Source organism: Polyodon spathula, chromosome 7, assembly GCF_017654505.1.
Source record: "Polyodon spathula isolate WHYD16114869_AA chromosome 7, ASM1765450v1, whole genome shotgun sequence".
Classification (NCBI taxonomy): domain Eukaryota; kingdom Metazoa; phylum Chordata; class Actinopteri; order Acipenseriformes; family Polyodontidae; genus Polyodon; species Polyodon spathula.
In genome coordinates, this window is record NC_054540.1 from 30,671,402 (window position 1) to 30,693,588 (window position 22,187).

The 22,187-nt window shown below is 39.5% G+C and overlaps 2 protein-coding genes across 4 annotated transcripts; one reads left to right on the forward strand and one right to left on the reverse strand.

Annotated features, from left to right (window-relative positions):
• The first annotated feature begins 64 nt into the window (after positions 1 to 64).
• On the forward strand, positions 65 to 10,649 carry LOC121318513 (uncharacterized protein C11orf16-like). Of its 2 annotated transcripts, none has more exons than XM_041255260.1 (10): positions 65 to 176; positions 1,148 to 1,377; positions 2,016 to 2,363; positions 3,601 to 3,710; positions 4,252 to 4,396; positions 5,086 to 5,314; positions 6,694 to 7,241; positions 7,604 to 7,772; positions 8,380 to 8,486; positions 10,567 to 10,649. In XM_041255260.1, exons 2-10 carry the CDS (start codon positions 1,168 to 1,170, stop codon positions 10,579 to 10,581), a joined length of 1,881 nt encoding a protein of 626 aa, XP_041111194.1. In that variant the 5' UTR covers positions 65 to 176; positions 1,148 to 1,167; the 3' UTR covers positions 10,582 to 10,649. The 2 variants fall into 2 exon arrangements, with proteins under 2 accessions (XP_041111194.1, XP_041111195.1); XM_041255261.1 differs by having other exon boundaries at positions 4,255 to 4,396.
• adck2 (aarF domain containing kinase 2) lies at positions 10,421 to 21,533 on the reverse strand. Of its 2 annotated transcripts, none has more exons than XM_041255263.1 (8): positions 19,927 to 21,533; positions 19,368 to 19,514; positions 17,187 to 17,315; positions 16,854 to 16,949; positions 16,486 to 16,731; positions 16,126 to 16,254; positions 14,614 to 14,667; positions 10,421 to 10,706 (listed from the first exon to the last, which is right to left on the reverse strand). In XM_041255263.1, the coding sequence occupies exons 1-8, from the start codon at positions 20,812 to 20,814 to the stop codon at positions 10,701 to 10,703; spliced, it is 1,695 nt and encodes a 564-aa protein (XP_041111197.1). In that variant the 5' UTR covers positions 20,815 to 21,533; the 3' UTR covers positions 10,421 to 10,700. The 2 variants fall into 2 exon arrangements, with proteins under 2 accessions (XP_041111197.1, XP_041111196.1); XM_041255262.1 differs by lacking the exon at positions 10,421 to 10,706 and adding an exon at positions 13,931 to 14,402.
• Positions 21,534 to 22,187: the final 654 nt, after the last annotated feature.

Genomic DNA, 22,187 nt, shown 5'->3' on the forward strand with positions numbered 1-22,187 from the left:
CCTATTTAGTTTTTTTTGTGAGAGATTCTGTCGTCGCTGAGCAACTGCGATATACAATCCGTGACTGACAGTCAGATTTGGTGGATGGTACACCTGCAAAAGTTCCGAGTGAAACTAGAATAATAATAATAATAATAATAATAATAATAATAATAATAATAATAATAGCAGCCAAGGTAAGTATCTCGTATATAATTACTACAAACCCATGTTAATAGTCCAACAGACAAGTATTCTAGAAAGTAACACAAAATGCTTTAAGTAAGGTACATAGCATACATATAACACTACTTACGTGTTGATGTGCTCATTATATTATGTGGAATGTAATTATCTTGTCATAATCAGACTTGTTTAGACTACAACCATTTTATGTTAGTATTACATTATTTCAGCGAGTACTGCTGTAATGTGTTCTTCGTTGTTGTTTTTTTTAAATATCAGGTCGGGTTTGTTGAACTGTTGACTTGTTTTTGTATTGCAGTGTTTTTAACACTAGTAATACTGTACTTCACAGAATGTTAATTGTAGTGCTGTTTCATAGTGGCTCGTTTCTGTAAATTAGTGTAAATTGGAGCAAATCCAAAAACAAGAAAATGTTATACAAGAAAATGTTGCGGTTTCAGAAATGCTTAGTTATACTACGTATTGTTTTTTGTATAGGCTACCATGGTGTTGACCTTGTTAACCATACATCTCAGTTGTTAACCTTATTCACCAATGCCTCCCTGTGCTTTCACTACACAGCACAGCACTACCCTGCAATGAATATTTGAAACAATGGTTTAGATATGGCAGTAAACTGATACGAATATGGTAAAGAGTGTTTATTGATTTTAACACAATTAGCAACTGGTATGTCAAGATATAAACATGTTACCACTGTGGAACCATTCAACAAACTGCTCAGAATAGTATTGCTTCATTTGCTAAGTGTTTTTATAATACAGTGAAAGTCAGAAGTCAGTGTTAACTTTCCCACTACTGTATTTCAAAATGGTGAACAATATTGCAGTTTGAACAGGTATCACTAAAATGTACAAACATCAATGGGCAGTGGGGTCTGTTCAGTTGATCTGGGGAAGATAATAGTACTATCTGTAGACCCCAATGCCTGTTTCTAACCTGAAGGATGTGTTTGTTTCAGATTGTTTCAAAGCCTCCTCCATGCCGGCCCACACCCCACTCTGCCATGCTTGTGCCCCCCCAAACCTCTTTAATGGTCTCAGAGAATGGAACATCGCGTTTGTGATCGACACCTCAGGGAGCATGTACTCCAAACTGTTGGGGGTGAAGGAGCATCTGATTCAGGCACTGTATGATAGGGCTTACAAGCTTCCGGATTTCAGATTTAACATTGTGGAGTTTAACAGCGAGGTACTGTACCGCTGCCCTCCTTAATGCTCTATCTCTGTCAATGACAATAAATCATGCCAACAAACTGGGTAACGTAAATGGGCAGCCTGGGCACAGGCATAGCAGCAAAGTGTATTGTGACATTTTCTGGTATTGCAACATTGGCTCATGGATTGATGATACTGTCTGATGTGTAGCAGGAATATGCTTGGCTGTTTTGATGTATGCATCTGGAAAAATATTCTGAGGATTTTAAGAACATTTTAAAAAATAAATTTGTCCAGCCCTGATGTCCATCAGAGAACAACTTAATACAGTAAAAAAAACAGTACAGTACATACATCTATTTGTAAAATTAAATAATATTTTAAAGACTCCTGTTCTTTATCTACATGTGTACACCCTTATAAAAGTTTACTACAGAAAACGTGCCTGGTAATTTTGCAGTTTTCCCATGCATTTTCCATGGAAATACTATGCTTTTACAATAGTTTACCACAGTTTACCACAGTTTACCATTTTCAACCTGATTTATCATACCTCTCTGCTTTACAATGCATGCCTTTGCTTTACTATGCTTTCACTATGCTTTATTATACTTTGCCATGTTTTTACTATGAAAAACTTTTATGAGGATCTGTTTGCCTCCCTGTCTGCAGGTCAGTAAATGGTGCGACCGGTCAGTACGATGCAGTCCACACACTCTCGCTGAAGCCGTTGCCTGGATTCGCTGCCTGGAGTGCCGCTCTGTCTCAGACTCCTGGACCACACTGACCGCACTGGCCACTGCTTTCGAGGACCCAGCCTGCCACGCTGTGTGCCTGGTCACTGATGGGCTGCCAGACAGCTCGCCTGGAGGAGCCAGACCTTGGCTGGAAAACTGGCCTCCTGTCCATGTGGTGTATCTCAGCCAGAGCTCCCCCCAGTGGCTACTGCAGGAGATAGCACGGGAGACCGGTGGAACCTTCCACATGTCAGCCCTGGAGTCTACCAGTGTTGTAGAGGCGGTGAGTATCTGGTTGATTCATCCCACTTCATGCAGCTGTGAAAGTGGAAGCTTTTCACCTGTGGATTCGAATCTGGCTCACATGAGTGAAAATAATGAAAATAGTTGTCTCAACTTAACCTCCATTGAACAAATCAGAAAACACACCCAGCGTCCCATTGTCCTTTCATGATGAATTTCATGACACCCTTAGGGACCATCCAATATTAAATAGTCAGTCGGCGACCTGGCCCTTTAAATATCTTTACTCAGGCACTGTGAGTGACAGCCCTGCTTGCCATACTTCATTGAAAAGAGGAGATTCTGAGCTTTAAAACAAGGTCCTACTTGTGTGTTTCCAGTAGATGACCATATTAGGAGATTTCATTGAATGCAAGTGTTTTGGAATGTTGCTGCTGTGCTGAAGCCAGACCTACCTCAGTGCAGTAAACAAACATTTTCACACAAAATCTTTACAAAATAAGAGAAACAGCAACACTGAAGGCAAAAGGAACTATTTTCTGGTAAAAAATAAATAAAAATGTTTGTGTTTGTGGATCAGATGCACAAGACAAGCGCTGTTAGGGATATGTAGCCCTGGTAGCCACCTTCCTGGCCATTCAAGCCACAGTGAACAGCCCCATCTTGTGCCACATGACCAGGGTGCCTGGGATGAATAATGTAAATGGCTTTTTTTTCTTTTTCTTTTCTTTTGCACATTTTCAATGAATCAGTTTTTTTTTTTTGGTTGCTTTTAGTCCCTTTTGTATATATGGCCATAATTCCTTTATTTTGTATCCAATTTGTTCATTTTTTTCCATGTTCACTGCATGTTTCTTTGTGCCATGTCAGACTTGAGATGGCCTTGCCAAAATATTTTTAACAAACAATAAATAATGTTTTTTTTTTTTTTCTAAAAAGCCTCTCTCTCTTTTTTTAGTGTTTTTTGTTGTCTGTATTGAACTGGGCAAGTTTGAGACTATTTCACTTTTTTTATGAAAGCCTAGTGTGTGTACATTCATTTCATGTATGAAATGTACCTGTAACCTTTAAAGTCACAGAGTTGAGGGGTTTTAGGCTAGTTTGGAGTCCTGATTTTAACCCAGCCTGCAGGAGAGTATGAATAATGCAGTCTCAGTAACTGACTGTGCCCCCTAGCTGCTGTTTAGTCCTAGCAAGTTCTGAAGGCTTTCCAGTTTAATAGATATCCACAGCTATAGTTTCAACTCCACTTCACATCACTCCTTGTGTATTTGCAGGCGATGCCATTGTCCCAGGCATTTTGTTCAGTGTTGGGAGGCAGTGACAGCTCACTGTGTTACTTTGGGGTGCCTCTTCACTGGCCTGCCCTTTGTATTCCCAATTCACAGTAAGTGCTCATCAGCGCCAGTCACTACACTGTAATGTGTGACCACGTTATACACTATCTCCATGAATGAACCCCAGCTACCCATTCAAAAGGGCTTTTCACACTTAAGCGTATTCACATTGCCAGTTTCAACCTGGGGGCGAAACTGTCAACCCAGGCCGAACTCACTCCTGCCAATGACTAGGGTTGAGAATTTTCAACCCAAGACGAAACGTTTGCCTCGGTTTGAAAAATGAAATGTGAATGCAACAGGGTTATGTTTGCCTCGGGTTGAAAACGCGCATGGCAGTAGCCACAAAACAAACGTTGAGGGGCAAGGGTAACACATCAGCTCGCCCTGAGAGGAAAATATGTAGCGTGAAACGATCGTGTCCAGCCCTGGAACGAATATATAATATACAAGACACACAAAAACCATTAAAGCAAGCCCAATTGTACATATTAAAAACAGGAAACATTGTTTCCAATTCAAATATATGATGAAAGAATTAAAATAAGTATTTTGCTTTCCTCTGTTCTTTCCCCTCCATCTCCTGGTTAGCAGACGCCCTGTGAAAGCCGCAGTGAAGGGGGACTCTGTTGATGGGTCCCAGGGGGGTCCTCGGCTGGTTAGAGGGGCTCGGATTTTAGCCAGGAGATACCAGGATGGGTTTTACTATCTGGGACATCTCAGCCAGGAGGTTCCGGTAGGCACTTCTGTAGTCCACAAATATCATTCTATTCCAAGCAAACTGAGATTTGAGAACTGTAAGTATGTATTTTGTCCTGCGAGTAGTCTGTGCTATGTTGTGTCTGTATCCCAAGAAGGTTTACCATAGTCAATTTGCACTCTTAATGTTGCAGTTTACCATGATTTCCCCATGCTTTCTACTTTGCATACACATGTTTTATCATCATTTTATATGCTTCTCTTTGCTTTCTATGGGGCAGCTCACTCCAGGCTTCTCCCAGCTTGCATCAACTGGTTATGTGTGGGGAGCCTTCACCCCACCTTATACATATAAAGTGCTAACTGATCACGCTGGCAGCAATTCTTATGTTCTTATGTTCTTATATTAATTCAATCCACATATTACCATAATATGAGACAGGGAACTGCTCACCCCATCACATAACCCAGACTACAGTGGATCTATGTGTATCACAGAAAGTACTCAGGTAGCATCCTAGTACAGTACCTGCTACACTGGAAGTGAATCTGTGGAGTTGTGACAGGTGAACATTGAAAGTGTGAAGACTTTGTAGTTATGCTAATAAAAATAACATTTTTTTTTAAAAGCCTTGGTCAAACCCTTTTACAGGGGAATGACTGTTTGGTGTCACATGGAAACGAGGTGTAACTAGCTGTCCTTTGCTGGTCTTGCTTGTTCCTCAGGGCTTGGAAGAAGTGTTCACAGTGGAGTTTGAGAGCAGCAAGCACTTCAGAGGCAGAGCTGGGTGCCGCCTGCAGGAGACCCGGCTGTGTGATCTGGTGCAGTATGAAGATGCAATGAGGTGCCCTGTCACTCCTGGGGACTCTGTCCTGGCTCCCTGGGAGCCCGATTTGGAGCGATATGGACCAGGAACTGTGCTGTTGGGCCAGGAGAGGCGAGGGCATAATTCAGGTACAGCATTGCTGATATTGTCTGAAATGCAGATCTTTTTTCTACTTTCGGCATTTTCTTTGCTCTCAGTTTTACTGTGTACTTGAACGTTTTATTTCTAGTACATATTTTCCACCTAGTCAAAGTACAGTATGTGTTAATTTGGCCTCAGTTGTGAGTTTGCGTTTTGTGAATATGGGCCTTAGTAACTAAAGGAAGGTAATAAAGTTTGGAGTTGTTTTGCAAATCTAATTGCTGAGTGTAGCAACAGAATACCCTAAGATAACAGAAAATTAGCAGCTTTACAATAGTAATATTGTATGCATTTAAATACAACAGAAAACAATAAGCATAAGTGTCCCTATTCTCAATTATCCTTATCAGTGGATCTTCAGTGACAATGCAATAGTTCATATCAGTACCACAGTGAAATAATTGCTCCAAATCTATTTGTTGCTGTGAAGGTAGTGCTGTGGTTTGTCAGTTGTTATGTAAAACACTGACATTATTATGGCATCCATACACAGGGCTTTAAATTAACGGTGGTTGTGCAGCTATTGCCATGGGTGCCCTTCTCAATTGCTGCAATGCCCATCAAAATATATTCACTTATGGCCACAGTGCCCTTTCAGCTACAACAATGAGAGACGCCTGTACACACTAAATTAGCAAGTGTTCAGATCCAAACAATAACATGATTTCTACCATGTATAATAATGCCATCTCAGAAAAGAGTCCTAAAAACAAAGTAGAATGCCTTGCATAATCTGCAAAGAAATATCAAAACTTGATCATTTTTTTCAGGTCATTAGTTTAGAAATGTTTATATTTTTTCAAGAATTACTGTACTAACATAAATATGGTTGAATTGCCATTATCCTTTTATTTTAATTTCCTTACTTTTACCACAATGACACAAAATCTGTAGGAAATACTTTTCTACATTGTATTACAGTATTTGTTATCATTATTCGTTTATCTTATGATAAAGGTAGATTTATGTTTTTTCAGTTGATCCATGAACACATTTTATATGTTACATGCAGGGATTGTATTTCTGAGTTTAGTTTATGTTAAACTTAGTAGAATATATGCTATTAAAATGGAACAAAAGTGTCCCATGGCGTAGCAGTAAAAGCCAATGCTTTCAGCTCAGGGAGCTAAACGTCCTCACAGGCTTGAATTGAATTTCGTCTGCTGGTTACCTCACATAGTGTATGCATTTCACCCAATTCGATGTAGCGCAACTTGCTTCCAGAATTAATATTTTATATATATATATATATATATATATATATATATATATATATATATATATATTAATAGTAATCTACATAAGTAAATGATGTCAATACTTGTGGTCACCAGTACATGTGTGTCGTTCCACCCCCCCACCCCAGATGCTGAGACCAGTGAGCAGGGTCTGGTAGTGAATTTCTGGAATGGGCACACAGAGAGGGTGAGACCAGGAGTGGCCATCCAGGTCCCCCTGCAGCTGTTTGAATTCCTTGTTCTAGAACTCCAGATGCCCCTGTCAGCTAGACGGAAGCTCCAAGAAATTTCTCCGGGTTACCCCAAGACCACTCCCCCTGGGTATAGGCCGTGGATGGCTGAGATAGTCCCAGCTGAGTATTCCTGTAGCTATTCAGCCACCTCCACTCCCTCAGGAGCCCACTTTATCTGTCCACACCGGCCTGGCATTAACTGCCATAGCCTGTCAATTTTGGATGTGAGTAGGGATGCCCTGCTTGAAGGAACCCCTGGGATTGGTCTATTGAATGAGGATACGAGGGTGGAGGGGCAGAGCCAGAGATCCCTTGGAAGATCTGCTGCTTCTGATCTTTGTACCCCTTCACGTCCAAAAAAGGGGGTGCAAGCTGTGCGGTTTAAGGATGGAACACACAGTAAATCAGAGCAGCTGCAGATCAAACATGGAGGTGCACGAAAGGTAAATGTGGCTATTCTTATTGTTTACACAGGGCAGCCCTTTGAGCTTGTATACTTATGGTCAAGTGAAGTTGGACAATGTAAATATTAATCTGACCTAAACATTGTACATGTACAAAAACAGCTATCAGGCATTTAATAAAGATGTGATGTCTATTAAAAAATGCCTGATGAACAACAGCTTCTAAAATGACCCTAGCTTTCATTCACCCCATTTCTACCATGCAGCATTCATTCAGCCGTGTCATTGCTGTTGTCATAGTCTTGGCTTGAATTCTGATTTCTCCTGCTGTTTCCCTTTATGTCAGTATGTTTGACCTGTTCTCTGAGTTAGCAGGCTGTGATGCACGGTTGTGTTTGCAGGATGTCTGGAGAGGCACTTCCACTAGCACTGTGGGGAATGTGATCCACTGCAGGGCAGTGGACCCAGGCTGTAGCTTGAGGGAACCTTTGTGGGATAGGGAGAAGAGGGCAAATGATGAATGGAGGCACAGTGACCCACCACCTACCTCCCCAATCAGCAACAGACCTGGTAGGAGAACTCACAGTGAAGCCTTTACATTTACCAAAGTGAACCATTTATCTTTGAAATACTCTATTTCTTTTTTTTTTTCATTTATCTTGGTGATCATAAATGATACTGGATTGTCAGCAATGTAACTTCTCACTGTATGTGTCCCTGCTTATGTATAGCATAAGTAAGCAGTGGCAAGGTGCACTTACACGTATTGTCCCACAAGTAAGCCCTGAAAGAACTGCTCTCTTAAGGGGTATAAAGACTAAAGGGTATGAGGCTGAAGTGACTTTTGTTACTTGTTTCTCTTTATGTTTCCCACTTGAAAAAAACATCTGCAAATTCTCTATTAGTGTAACGATGAAGATGCTGCATTTGCCCTGATATAGAGTTTGCAAGGCAATGCTTAGGAATAGTAGATTAGGCTGATGCAGAAGAGTTCACTAGTATTTAACTACAGTTTACAAACTGCTAAACTATGACACCAATGTTTTTTTTTTTTGTCTTACTTTGAAAACAATCATGGGAAACAGCAGATTTAATTTATTTTAATGCAATTACTAATGTTTAACTGCAAATATTAAAGGCTTCATATTTGTAGCATCAATTGTGAACTGTTTTCCAGGGTTTACTTTCACAAGCGAGACAAGTCACAGAGAGGTGTTCCAGGGTATCCATCAGGCATTGAGAAGAGATCAAAAAGCCATTGAGGCAAACTTGTCTCAGAAGAAGGTATCAGATTTCCCCAAAATGGAGTGTGGACAGGGGGCTGCTTGTCTTTAGGTTTACGTAGTGTGGGACCAGCGCTCCAGATAAGCTGCGAACTGGGTGTTTTACACACTGAAAAAATATTAATTACTTTGATATTAAAATGTAATGCATAAAATACACATATTGTTATCAAGCTTCTTGTACTTCGTTGGTTCGCGGTGTCTCAATGGTCAATTGTTATATACTGAAAGTGGTAGCTAGAGAATGCTGGTGTCTGGCTAACATTTTCTTTTAAGTATGTTTCGATCCACTTATTTGCAATGCATGTTTGTGACAGGATTCTTGATCTTCAGGATTTCTCTGCACTGTTTTTGTATCCCTCAAGCTAACCTACCAATTTACCTATCTGTCAACCACATTTTCGGAAGTTTAATCTACTTAATAAATACAATATTCTTTGTTTGCAGAGTCAGGTTGCTATAGCAAAGCTATCAATAAGGAATACAATATAGTCACTCCGCGTGGAGTGCAGGATGCGCCCCATAGCCTGAAGGTCAGAGGTTTGGGTCCAGGCTATTCCACTGCCGGCTGTGGACGGGAGTTCACAGGGGGTGGCACACAATTGGTAGAGTGCAGCCAAGGTGGGGAGGGCTTAGGTCAGCCAGGGTTTCCTCGGCTCACCACCCACCAACGACCCCTGTAGACTGGCCAGGCGCCTGCGGGCCTGCCTGTAAGCTACTCAGAGCTGCGTGGTCCTCTGACGCTGTAGCTCTGAGGTGGCTGCATGGCGGACCCACAGAGTGAACAGAAATGGACCGCTGGCGGCACATGTTTCAGAGGACGCGTGTGTCTGTCTTCATCCCTCCTGAGTCAGCGCGGGGGTGGCAGCGGTGAGCCAGGTTGAAATAAAAATAATTGGACATTTCAAGTGGGGAGAAAATAAGAAAAAATAATTGCTGATTCCAAATTTATAAAAAAATTAAACTAAAATGTAAGGCAGTAGTTAATGCATACCCAATATGTTAGCATTAAAATATGTACTGTATTTATTGGAAGTACCCGTGACTTTGAGGTAATGTTGCATTTTACTCACCCAAAATAAATTTTAGGAGGAGAGGGAGGGGTCAAGAGTAACACAGAGGTTTTTAGCAGAAAGAGATGGCGAGATATTGTAGTTAAAGGAAACTGAGAGGGAGGGAAAGGAAACAGAAAATCAGGCAAGAGCAGTGCCTGAGATCCACAGGTCAGAGCGAGAGAGAGGAGAGGACTAGCATGATTGACAGAGAGGTCAAAGAGAATTACAGTGGAGGAGACAGTCAGTTACAGAGAGGAGGTGGAAAGGGAGAAAGCCAGCAGAATGAGAAATGAATGTTAAAATCAGCTAACAAAATGATAGGAATAGAGGTGGTGATAGAAAACAGGAAGACGTCAAGCTCATCAAGGAAGTGAGCAGGAGGACGGGGCCGGGGTGGGGATAAAGAACAATAAGGAGCAGATGACAGAGAGAGTGCAATACAGCAGAGTGAAACTCAAAATTGCTGATAGAGATGGTAGAGAGAGCAGGAGGTATCAAGAAGTTCCAGGAAGGAGAAAGTAGGAATCCAGTTCCCCCTAGTCCTGAAGAGCATGGAGAGTGAGAGCAGCTGGGAGTCTGATTACAATTGCAGTCCACCTGGGGCAATCTAGAACAGGTAGAAGACAATCAGCCAGGTAATGTAGTCTAACATAATGTCTAAATTGGACAGTAAATGACTCAATTACCCAAAACCTTATCTGGAGCGCTGGATGGAACAGAGTAGGTTTGTTGAGTTTGGCTAACAGTGACATTTCTAAAAAGCAGCTTTCAAAAAACAGAAAAACTTTTTGCTTGTGAAGTCATTTAAATTCAACTTAGTTTGTGTGGTACCAAAATAAATAAAACTCAACTGTGAGACTTTAAAGAAAAATATGTATAGGATGTTTGTTTATATTAGCATTTAATGAAAACAACCAACACGGTATTGTACATACAACAAGTTAAAGCGGATGAAGTGATTAATTTCTCCAGGTGGTCTGCAGTCACTCATTTTTCTATGTGTTTCTTCTTTGTATCCTGCATCAGAAAAAAAGCCGGTGAAGACTTGAGGGAATGAATTGGAATTGGTCTCCAGCGGAGAAAAGAAAATAACAGCAACAGTACCAGGCATCTTGCTGCTCTCCGAAGACCATGAAACTCCCTTTCATAGTTGAAGTTTTCTAATACTGTAAAGAAAAAACACATCTACATAATTATTTCTTATAAGAAATATACAGTACTGGCACCAGTTATGTCAACAAATGACTTACAGCAAGACTAGGGGTGGGGATTGTATAGCCCATTTTTCCTCATTTAACTTACTTACTAAATACCCTGGTGCAGTAGTCTCAGGCTAAGAGAACACCCATTGGGAAGTAAGCGAAGTGTTCTCGAAGACATAGTTGACCACCAGACACAATATGCCAAGGGCAATCACAATATGAATAAATACATAGAAATGTATTTATTACTAATGTCAGGATGCATGAAATTAAACATAATAAGGGTACTTTCACACCTAGCTTGTTTGACCCTTTGATGCGGATTGAAGTGTGAGTTGGTTCACTTGGAGTGGTATGTGAAACCTCTGAGAACCACGTAATTGCACCAGGATGCGCATCAAACCAAGTGAACCGAGATCACTTGAAATGGTGGTCTCGGTTCGCTTGGAAGAGGACTCTGTATGTTTGCCACTTTGCTTCGTTTCAGCTTTTTTCAATGTGAAACCAAACGTATTCCAGTTCACTTGGAAACTAACCACTCCAGATGTACTTCAGAAAACACCACAGGGAAAATGTCTCTCCTTGCCGCACATACACAACACCATAATGTCAAATGTATGCAACAGCACATCACAAAAAAAGTACATTAATAGTGTTTGAGATTGAATTACTATTGCAGCAAGTCTGTTCGCTCAGCATAATAGCAAAACTGTCACAAGCAAATAAAAGTATGACTTGAATAATGATTTGGCACATGTATTACATCTGGCTTTATTATAATTGTGCCATATACACTTGCAGGGAAAACAATGTGGCAAGACAAAGCGGTACTGTCTGTACAGACATTAGTCACTGTTGCATTTGTGCTGCACTGCCTCAATTTAGTAAACCAGCTCCTGTTGCACCTGTTATCTCACTACACTGTCATGTGTACAACATTTACAAGCTGTTATTAGGCTTCCAAGCTGGCTTGTGAAGCCTATTGTTATTGTAAATAATTTATTATTATTATTATTATTATTATTATTATTATTATTATTATTATTATTGTCGTTTTTCCTCCCAAAACTTTAAACTGTTCCTGTTTGTACGCGGTGTAACCAATGAACATGAAACTTGACAGGTATCATCCAGTGTAGATTACAGTTCAGATGCAATTGCGCTCCTGTGTCAACCAAGATAGCGGCCTAATGCATTTTATCTTCTTATTGGGAACCGGTGAACCAATTGATCTGAAACTTTGCATCAGCAACCAAACCCGCTTCAAGTTTGCAAAGCAGAAGTTGCTGCGATAAATTTTACTATCAAAATGGCTGCCACCAAATTCAGCAAAATGTGTTCTTTCGTAACACAAAATGACGGCCAGACCTACGTTTCGCTCTTAAATTTAAAAACGCTTCAGTTGAAAAATGGCTTATTTGATTAACTCCAAAGTTGACAAGCATCATCTCTGTGTCAATTCAGTTGACTTTTTCAAAAATGGTTTTGTGCATAAACCAATATGGCCACCTGACACAAACCTTTCAAAATCTTTGGTCAAATGTAAATGTTATAACAGCAGATAGGTTATACTGCATATATGCTCTATCCAAACATCACCTTGCCTGTGACCTCTGTCCTCTCTAAGGTCAAATGTAAAACTAGCTTATAACTCCTTACAGTGCACATAGGGTTATGGCTACTATACACAACACATTTAGGAACCCATATTTGCTCTATTCAGTAGGAAAATTCCATTTCACTACAAGGTTGTTCCCTAAGTCTAAGTGTTCTCTTAAGATGTGTTCATAAAGAATACTGTATCTCTGAATAGACAATTGTTTTAAAAATATGCTAAATACTCTATGAGCAAGACATCTCGCAAGCAGAATGGTACTCTGAAATGATTATCTATTCAAGGATACCAAGATATTTATAAATAAAGGATCAATCCGCACCCCTGGTTGTAAATCATTAAATGTGTGCCGATACTGTATATATTTTAGTATATTGAGTATATTAAAGTACACTGGGTTATTAGTTACATGTTTAATAACTGTATTCTATTTTTGGTGATGACATGTAATAAAAAAAATACTCAAAAAAAATAAATCATAATTACCATATTAACATTTAAATGGTAACTTTGCAAAAGGCAACCCTACTATAACTAATAAAATTGCTGTAGTGTCTTATGTGGAAATCAGCCATACAAAAATTATATAGGAGCATACCCAAGACCTGTCCCAGTTAACTGGTCTGTTAGGTTGAGTGGAGTTATTTCTTAATACATTTCTACAGGTCTGCTCTTAAGAAAGAGTTAATAACAAAATCCTTATACCTTGAGTGATTAATAAACACATTTTAAAAAACAACAATTTAAAAGTCAATTAGATTTTACCCAAATTATGCGCAGAGGTAATTATTTGTCCATTATTTTGTACAAAACATAAGGTTGAATTACATCATTGAAAAATAACAACTAATTCAACAAGACAGTACACAAATTAAACTTGCATTTATTTGAGCTCAGAATGAGACAGTTTGTACCAATATCAGTAATTTTTGTGTACCATTTTAAGACTAGAGCCAGTCAGACACCCTAAAAAGATAGTAGGGAAATATACTAGTCATTTACACTTTTACTTTTGAATATGAAAGTTAAGCGTTGGAGTGTGTCTGCCCCCTTGCATGCTGAATAGGAAATGAATGTAGACTGTATGTCCTCTCTACATTTTGCAACAAACATTATGTTTTGCACTGTTGATAGCTTTACTAAAGCAATGACCATCTGTGGGCAAGCAACTCTCAATACCAACAAAGGAGTTGTTTGGCCAGCATATTATGGCACCTGCTGCCTGCTTTACGTAAACTGAACACCATTTAAAGATGCACAGTATACATCTGAGCTAAGGCAGTTTTAACTCTTTGCAGTCCTATGTCAGACCAAGTCCGACATTACAATTTTTCCTTTGTGGTCTGATGTTGGACCCTGTCCGACATCATCAAAATGACGTAAAGCACAGGTCCCTAGTCGTTTTTTGGGGGGGGGGGGACAGAGAAAACCTTTCAATGGCCGAGTGAAACCAAAAGAAGTCAAAAAAAAAAATAAAAGGAGGCGGATCTTTGCAATACACTAGTCCCTTCACCACAGACATAACACAAACATAAACAAACAAGATAGCTGCTTCCGCATCCAGAGCTCAAAGAATAACACAGACATTTTCCAAGCTTTTTGAGATGTTATAGTAATAAAATAATGATTTATATAGCATTATTGAGGACTTTTTGACTGACTGAGAACTAAAATCAATCACTTCTACCGAGTGACAGATGAACACCCGAGCTGCAATGTATGTCCACTGGACTTAGGGGCTGATTTGATCAACCCATATACTACCAGGATAAGTCACAGTTTGTTTTCTTTCAAAGCATTTACAGCACTGTTAAATGCCTCTGAGTGGTTTGAAGTTCTAGATGAATATCTGGTTTTCTGGAGGTGTGAATCCACTGGATTTCAGTGTGTTGGTACAGCTTGTGTCAGATGAGCGATGCACAGGTCTTCAGCAGGAGGGGTTTAGCAATCTCCAGAATATCCAGGTGTGGGTCCAGAGACCTTCCAAGTCCTTCAAGGACCACGATGGCAAAAACAATTGAGGCGAAGTTACTCTCCAGCTTCACCTGCATTGGGGGGGGGGGGGGGGGGGGGGGGGGTAGATTACTGCTTTACAGTAAATCTTAGCTATTTTGCACTTTTGTTACTTTGTTTTTCTTTGCAAAAGAAAAACAAAGAGCCTTACAGGACAAGGGAATACATCCCTCAGTTTTTAAGACTTGGCCATCCTTTTCACTTATTAATTTTTTCTGTATTTTTTTTAAAATAATGAATTACCTTGTGTGTGATCAGCAGCTTGAAGACCCGAGACAGTAAGTCACCAACCTGGAGCTTTTGAAGAAAGATAAGCAGAATTTGTTACTTAACATTTAACATTCCCCTCAACATAATACATGATTACACCATCAAAAGACTAATTAACCATGTATTGGTACCTCATTTGCTGTATTACCAATGCAGAATGACTAGGTGGACAATTTGTTCTTCATGTTACACCAGGTCTTATCAACCAGTAACCAGAAGATCAGTGCATGGTTCAAGACTAAACATGGAGAAAACGAAGGGGTTTAAAGAGTAAGTAGCGGGGTTCTGAAAAATATAGCGTTGTACATCCTCACATGTTGCTACAACTGTTTAAATAACATACCTGTCATTTGTCTTCTCATTGTTAACATCCTGACAACATTTTATACTTATAACTTTAAAGTCTGTTTCAAAGCTCTTTTCAAAATGTCCGCTCTAGTGCACTGACAGTGTAAGGATTATTGCCCACATTGTCAAACAGGTAACACAGCAATAACAGTCCATGATGTGGTACGGAACAGAAAAGCCAAAGCACTTGTTATGTGTTATTTTTTATTTTGTTTTTTTCAATCGCTCTTCCTGCACTGATTTACAGGACAGATCTCAAACCCCAGTGCACTAGAGCGGCCATTTTGAAGTTATAAGTATAAAAAGTTGTCAGGATGTTAACAATGAAAAGAAAAACGGCAGGTAAGTTATTTAAACAGCAACATGTGGTAGCACGTGGGGACGTAAAACGGTATATTTCTCGGAACCCCAGTACTTACTATTTAAGCCCCTTGTCTGGGCTCCAATGGTTTTTTTGAGTTTAGTTCTTGAATTAAAATAATTGTTGTTAACAAAACATTTCCATAAATATTCTCCTCAATGCACATCCATTTATTATTTTTTAAAAAGTGATTTCTGGTACTACACTAGGTTACAGCCATGCTTTTTAGACTGTCTTGCACTTCCTGTGTAATTTCACCTGGAGGATTAAATTGTTCCAAACCCTATACTGGTTTATTTCTTGTCAATAACTCTGAATAACATACTTTTAGCAGACAACATGAAGACATTGCTGAGGTGAAAGGACTCAGGAAGTGTAATTGCAAACAGACAAACCATGAATATGGCATAGAAATGGAGAGCTTCCTTTAACCTAACCTAGTGCCAGATATGTTTTTAAATTAAAATGTGTGCCATAACATGTATTCCTTTCAAAACTGCACATTTGAGAAATATGTAGCTAATGGAAGTGCAAAATGTCTAAGATTCAAGGAATTATTTTGTTAACTACAAAGTGCTCTGCAGTGAGATACTCACTGGACTGCGATATATTATTTCTTTAAAACCAATTCACCTCTGCTCGGGGTAATAGGACACAATAACCAGAAAGGGGGCATCCTGTGTAACCTAGGGAGAAGTTAGTGTGACTAATGGCTTGTTGTTACAGTATCATATTGAGCCATTAGTGTTTTGGTCCACTTTTATAGATGCATGTACCTTTCCTAGGGAGACAGTATTTCTCTTGGCCTCATTCACCAGCTCAGCCATCTCACATTTGAACCTCTCCACGTCACGGCACTCACTGGCTCGGGCATGATGCAGTATCAGCTCAGCCACCTTTTCGCCCTGCAACAGGCAAGAGTGTCAGCTCACTGATGACATGAACTGATATAAACAAATAAACACAAAATGAGAGCTATCAGTAATATGAAGAATGTCATGTACTTTAATGTTTAAATGCTTTATGTTTGGATCCCATTTAATAAGGTGCAATGTTTTCATAATGTCCTCTGATTGTGCCACAATGTTTGACCTTGCTGCGACCTGCTCCTTATTGAATAAGAAGGTTCAGGTTACCTGTCCGAGCACCACAGCAGTGAAAACAGCGCGGAAATTCTGGCGGTCTCTCTCTTGGAGCTCCGCCACAATCCCGGTGTCCAATAGCACGAGGTGCAGTGCAGTTGTCGGAGGCCTCACGCTCACAATCAGTGTGTCACACAAGTCCAGCAGGGTAGCTGTGCCCAGGAGGTCGCTTTGGTTCTCACACTGCACCAGGATATTACCGGGGTGCAGGTCCCCGTGCACAAAATTATCTACAAACACCTGAGAGAAAGAAAGCAGCAAAAAATTACAGTGCTTCCAAAGGGGTGGATTCAACTCTTCTCTCCAGCTGTACTGTACTGTATTGCAAATACAACCTCTGCAGATTTGAAGCTGTCTCTTACCATCTTAAGGAGTGTGTCCACTCCCATCCTGGCAATTTTTTGCTTCATTTCTGCTGGGATATCCTGAGCTAGGTATTTAGAAATGGGATCACTCTCCTAAAATGAAATAGAAAAGAAAAACTGTATGTGGGGACACTTTTGAAACTCTTAAGTTAGAAGAGTGCAACAACAACAGAGTGTAGGTCCATTTCATAAGGTCTGAATGGCAAAAAAAATAAAGGAACACAATGTTCAGGGTTTCATCCCAACCACAGAATTACAGAAATGCATGTACACAAAAGAAAAGACTAATGGAAACATTTAGTTTGAGGTTTAGAAGTAAGATTAGCTTGCCTCGAAAGTTTCCACCAGAATGTTTCTTGTGATGAAAGGACGAAGGGGAGTGGGAAACTTTACAAAGTCCACATCTTGAAAATTCTCCTGGAATTTTTCCATATTTCTAGCCTCGTATCTCAGGTCAATCTGTAACGATAAATGGAAACACAGTTTGAACAATGAAAGAATGCATGAAACTTCACTTTGGACATCAGGTGTCAGTGCTAGTTTAAGGTTCTAGAAACTCAGAAACAGTGATAAACAAATGTTAAGACATCAGCAATATAATCTTATTATATAAGTTAATAGTCCTGTCTAGGGTATCTCTTTATTGTATAAGAGATGTCATCTTGTGCAGTTTGGGCGAGAGTACCATCTACTGGTTGTATACACTATTTTATTTCTTTTTTTTCATAATAATGAACTGAAAATGTCAGTACTGCCTTGTGGCAAAGTGCCTGCCCCTGTGTGTATTTTGTGTTGTGTGTTAATGTTGGTGTATAGTCATTGGTACACGGGATATAAACAGGTCTGTGTAACACAAGTGTTTAAAATGTATATTTGTATTTAGGAACGAGGATTGCACAGCACTTCACGTGCAAGTAAAAAGTAATAATATGTGAGCACGGGGAATTGCACTTTATTAATTCACGTGCAGTTGTACCGCGAATCCAATTGAATGATTGATTAGCAATCGAGTCTCGGTACAGCTGCATAAAAGCAGCATGTTTTGACTCACTCAGGGTTGTGTGTTCGGTGAGTGGAGAACGGGTGTGGAGACGGAGGTAATAATAATAAAATAATAATGTAAAGTAAAATATCAGCTCACCGTGTTGTTTAGTGCTAGTCCATTTTGTTTGTCTGTTTATTTTGGCTACCAGTGCCGTGTCCTGTGTTTTTGTTCGTTACAACCTTTTTATTTACTGTTCTGTTAATTCATTAAATGCTGAACGCAAGCAAGCGCTCAGCTCCCCCAAAACTCCACCTCTCTGTTTATTTCCTGGTTCCTGTTTTTGGTCTGACGTCCCCCACTCCGGCCGTCTTTGTGACATGCCTCAATCAACAAGTATGTCTTTAACACACACCCCGCCACACCACAAATTCAAAATCAGAGCGGTCAGTATGATGAAAAAGTTGATGATCATGACATTGCATGTACTGAATAGTGCAAAAGAAGAAATAGCAATGAAATATTTCATCACAATTTGATAAACTATTCCCCAGACATATTCAAAAATGTTAGTTATAAAGACGGGTGGATGGACAGATGTACAGACAGCCAGATCCCCCCATATATACCCAGAATCTGCTACTCAGTAGCTTATGCTAAATAATTTTCATGCCGAGTTTCATGACAATTGGAAAAGCGATTTTCCAGATTTATACAAAAATGTAAGTGTGACTCACAGATGGACGGATGTCCACAGGGATTTCATAATCCAGGTACAGCTGAATAATTTCTGTACTCCGTTCGGCTGAGAGGGTATACATAATGGTGAACTAATATACAGCTGTATATAAATGTAACATCACACAATCCATCTTTTCATCCTTGAATCTGTGATACTGTCATATTTATTGCTTAACCCTTTCTATTTTCATTAAGGTTACTCACTTTAAAGAATTTGCAGTATTTTTTTATAATTATTTTCACAAATGAATTGTCAATGTAGATTGTAACCCTCCTACGTTCTTCATCTGTTATCTACACCCTTATTCAAAGAGTTGTTGCTACTATTTGACCAATCAAAATAGCACAGTTATTAATCAGTTATTTCTCTCAGATTGATTTATCCTGTTTCCTGTTCCAAGGCCCTCTCAACGAAAGTAAACATGCACATGAATGTTACATTTTTATTGATGTAAAAGTCAAAAAATTAATTAAATTTAAAAAAAAAAAAAAAAAAACATTTAGGAAATACTGAAACTTATTTGAAAAATAATGTTTAAAATAAAAATAGAAAATACTATTTCTGCTTCAAAATAGGTATTTTGATATTAGTAAAATATTTTTATGCCCATCCATGTAAATCACACAAATGAATATTGTACTGAGGAATAGCACAAAACAGCTAATATTTAAGATAGTATGTCTTGACTTGCACAGTCATTCAATTGTGTGATTATTCAAGTCCTACTGTTATACCTGGACCCGCTCATTAGTCAAATATGGAAAAAATTGTCTCTAAACGGTTTCACCTGTCGGATCATGAGCTTCTCAAACTCCTCCACAACCTCATACAGGCTGAGCCACTTGAGCCCCGGGAGACACCCCATCAGCCAGCTGCCAGTCTTCATAAGCAGGAGGTCTGTTCGGACCTGCTGGGAGATCCCGGGGTGAAGGACCTGGGGGGAGCAGGAGCAAGAAAAGTTTACCCTAAAGCACTAATTTTGAGAAATCCTACATAAGGACAGTAAGCATCCCTGACCTACACTGTAAAAAGCTTTTGACACTGACATGGAATCGGTTTTATGCAGGTCTGTATATGGCCTTTTTGTTGATGTTGTGCTCCAACTGTATTGAACAGTTATATTTAATATAGCTAGGTATCAGCTCCCATGTCTGAACTCTGTTGTAAATGAACAATGTTTTACAGAATCTGTTTGTATAATGTTGTACTTATTATAATGTTATTCACTGCTACTGATTGTGAGCCCCTTGTAATCTCCTCAGTCTCAATGGGTTAAATTCCTGGCTAAAAAAATTAACAGAACAGACAAACTCAAAAGAGAGCTTCTTCCAAAAACATCAGTTTACCTTAATAGCTACTGGCATGAGGTGCTCCCCGTCTTGGCCATCCTTTCTGGTCCTCTCCAGACTTCCTTCTGCTGTATCCTCACTGTCATCTTCAGCCTGCCTCCCTACCATGGCCCTGAACACCCCCCTCAACCCAGGGATCTCCCAGGCTTCATATAGGTCATCCTTCTCCATGGAATCCACCAGCTGATGAAACTCAGGGTCTTTCACTCTGTCCACATGAGCAAGGGCCCTGTAGACCTGCGCCACGCATCCCGAACCCACAGGCTCCTTGCTCTCGAACTGGAACAGCCTCCTCCAATCCTCCCCAAAGGCCTTCCTCAGGCAGCGCTTGGTGTGGGCCCAGGAGTGTGGCTGCACTCCGACGTGAAGCCGGGAGAACCTGTCACAGAACTCCTCCGAGAACAGGTCCCGGCGAGTGCTAGCCCACTGGCCCAACTTGATGAACGTGGGTCCAGATGACTCAACAGCCCACAGGAGGAGGTCCAGCCACAGTGAGGCTAGCCTGTGGGAGACCAGGCTGAGAGGGTACAGCAGGAGCAAGGGACTGAACTTCAGGAATAGGACAAAGGACCTCAGCCCCAATTGAAGAGCGAATCGCAGTCTGTGCAGCTGAAGACTCAACAGAGAACTCTCTGGCTGGGACCTTGTAATCAGTTTTAGCTCAGCTTCCTTCAGAGCCACCTCTTGGCAATTGGCCACTGAAAGCACTGCCTTATCCACACCCCAGCATGCTAAAGTGAGCTTGGGAACACTACTTAAGGTCAGGCCCTTAGTTTTACCAAGGAATATTTTCATTGAGTGTAACTTTGTATATGGATTGATGTTGGTCCGTGTGACAAAAAGTCTAATGTTGATCATAAAACCTCTTGCACTTAAGGCAGCCATTTCTTTTTAAAATGTTGTTAATTCTTTTTAATAATGATTATTTAGTTAATTCAGGTTTAAAACCATCAGCTTGCTTGTGTGATTGTGATCTATAAAATAAACCTAAGGACTCGAGTCGTTTTTTTTTTTTTAGTATATTTTATACTGTTCAATTACAGTATCTGTGTGTATGTGCAGCAGAGGTAAATAAAAAATACAATCATTATTATTAATATGTATACATATGTATACGTCATAAAATATTTCAATCAGGTGATTTTTTTATATTGTTATTGTTGTTGTTGTTATTATTGTATTACGATCTTTGAAGAATATTTGTACTGGAAAAGTATTATTTTTACTAGCTCGGAGATGTTTGACATAATCAAATCACACACTCAAATACAAGAATAAAATCCAGAGCGACGACAGCCGTTTCTATAATTAAATTAATTCATATTTTAGCCTAGCTTTTGTGTTCCGTCCGTCCACTTCCGCCCACACTTCCCTCGAAAAAGGACAGGCAAATAAATGCATAACAAATAGGCTGAGACATTTGTTGCCCGTTTTGCTCTTACCCCTCTATCTCTCGACACGCCTTGACTTCAATATGCAGCTGTTACCAAAGATATCTTCGCTGTTAGTCTAGAGCCAACGTTCAAGCCGTTCCTGGGGAAACAACCCGATTAGCCAATCATAAAATACTTAACACATTCACCTTGCCTCAGAAGCAGGCCTGCGCGTCATCAACCGCCTCACGCCCACTCTGTGGGGAGGTAATACGTGTCTATAGCGGAGAGATAGGTGGATGCAATTTGCTACCCTTATATTAGCAAAATGCAATCTGCTAGGTGAAGTATTGTATTGTGTGTAACACATTTCGATAAATTAATTGTTAAAATGCATGCAATTTACTACTCTTATATTAGCAAAATGCAATCTGCCAGGTGAAGTATTGTATTGTGCATAACACATTTCGATAAATTAATTGTTAAAATGCATGTATATTGCATGGTGTTAAAATTGTTTTTCTTGGCAGTGGTAGTTGGAGATATACTGAAGGGTAGTCAATGAAATCATACGTTATAATTTAATAAAAAGTCATTCTTATATATATATATATATATAATATATAATATATATATATATATATATATATATATATATATATATATATATATATTAAACTTTAAAAAATATATTTTATAATTAGAAAACATTTATAAAATTGCCATTCAGATCAATTTCCTGGACCACGAATGTTTGTCCTGGATGAACATTGCACCTTGAAATAAATAAACAATTGAACGTCATCGATAGATTTAAAGCTGCGTTTTAAATTCACCATAACCAATGTATGTTGTCTTTTGCAGTCTAAATGAATAAATGTTATG

Coding starts and splice junctions, on each gene's coding strand:
- LOC121318513 (XM_041255260.1), top strand. CDS start 1,168: ATGCCGGCCCACACCCCACTCTGCCATGCTTGTGCCCCCCCAAACCTC. Junction 5,315..6,693: donor GAGGCGAGGGCATAATTCAG/GTACAGCATTGC, acceptor CCCCCACCCCAG/ATGCTGAGACCAGTGAGCAG. Junction 7,773..8,379: donor CCCAATCAGCAACAGACCTG/GTAGGAGAACTC, acceptor ACTGTTTTCCAG/GGTTTACTTTCACAAGCGAG.
- adck2 (XM_041255262.1), bottom strand. CDS start 20,814: ATGGCTGCCTTAAGTGCAAGAGGTTTTATGATCAACATTAGACTTTTT. Junction 16,732..16,853: donor TGGACACACTCCTTAAGATG/GTAAGAGACAGC, acceptor TCTTTCTCTCAG/GTGTTTGTAGATAATTTTGT. Junction 14,403..14,613: donor AGCTGCTGATCACACACAAG/GTAATTCATTAT, acceptor CCCCCAATGCAG/GTGAAGCTGGAGAGTAACTT.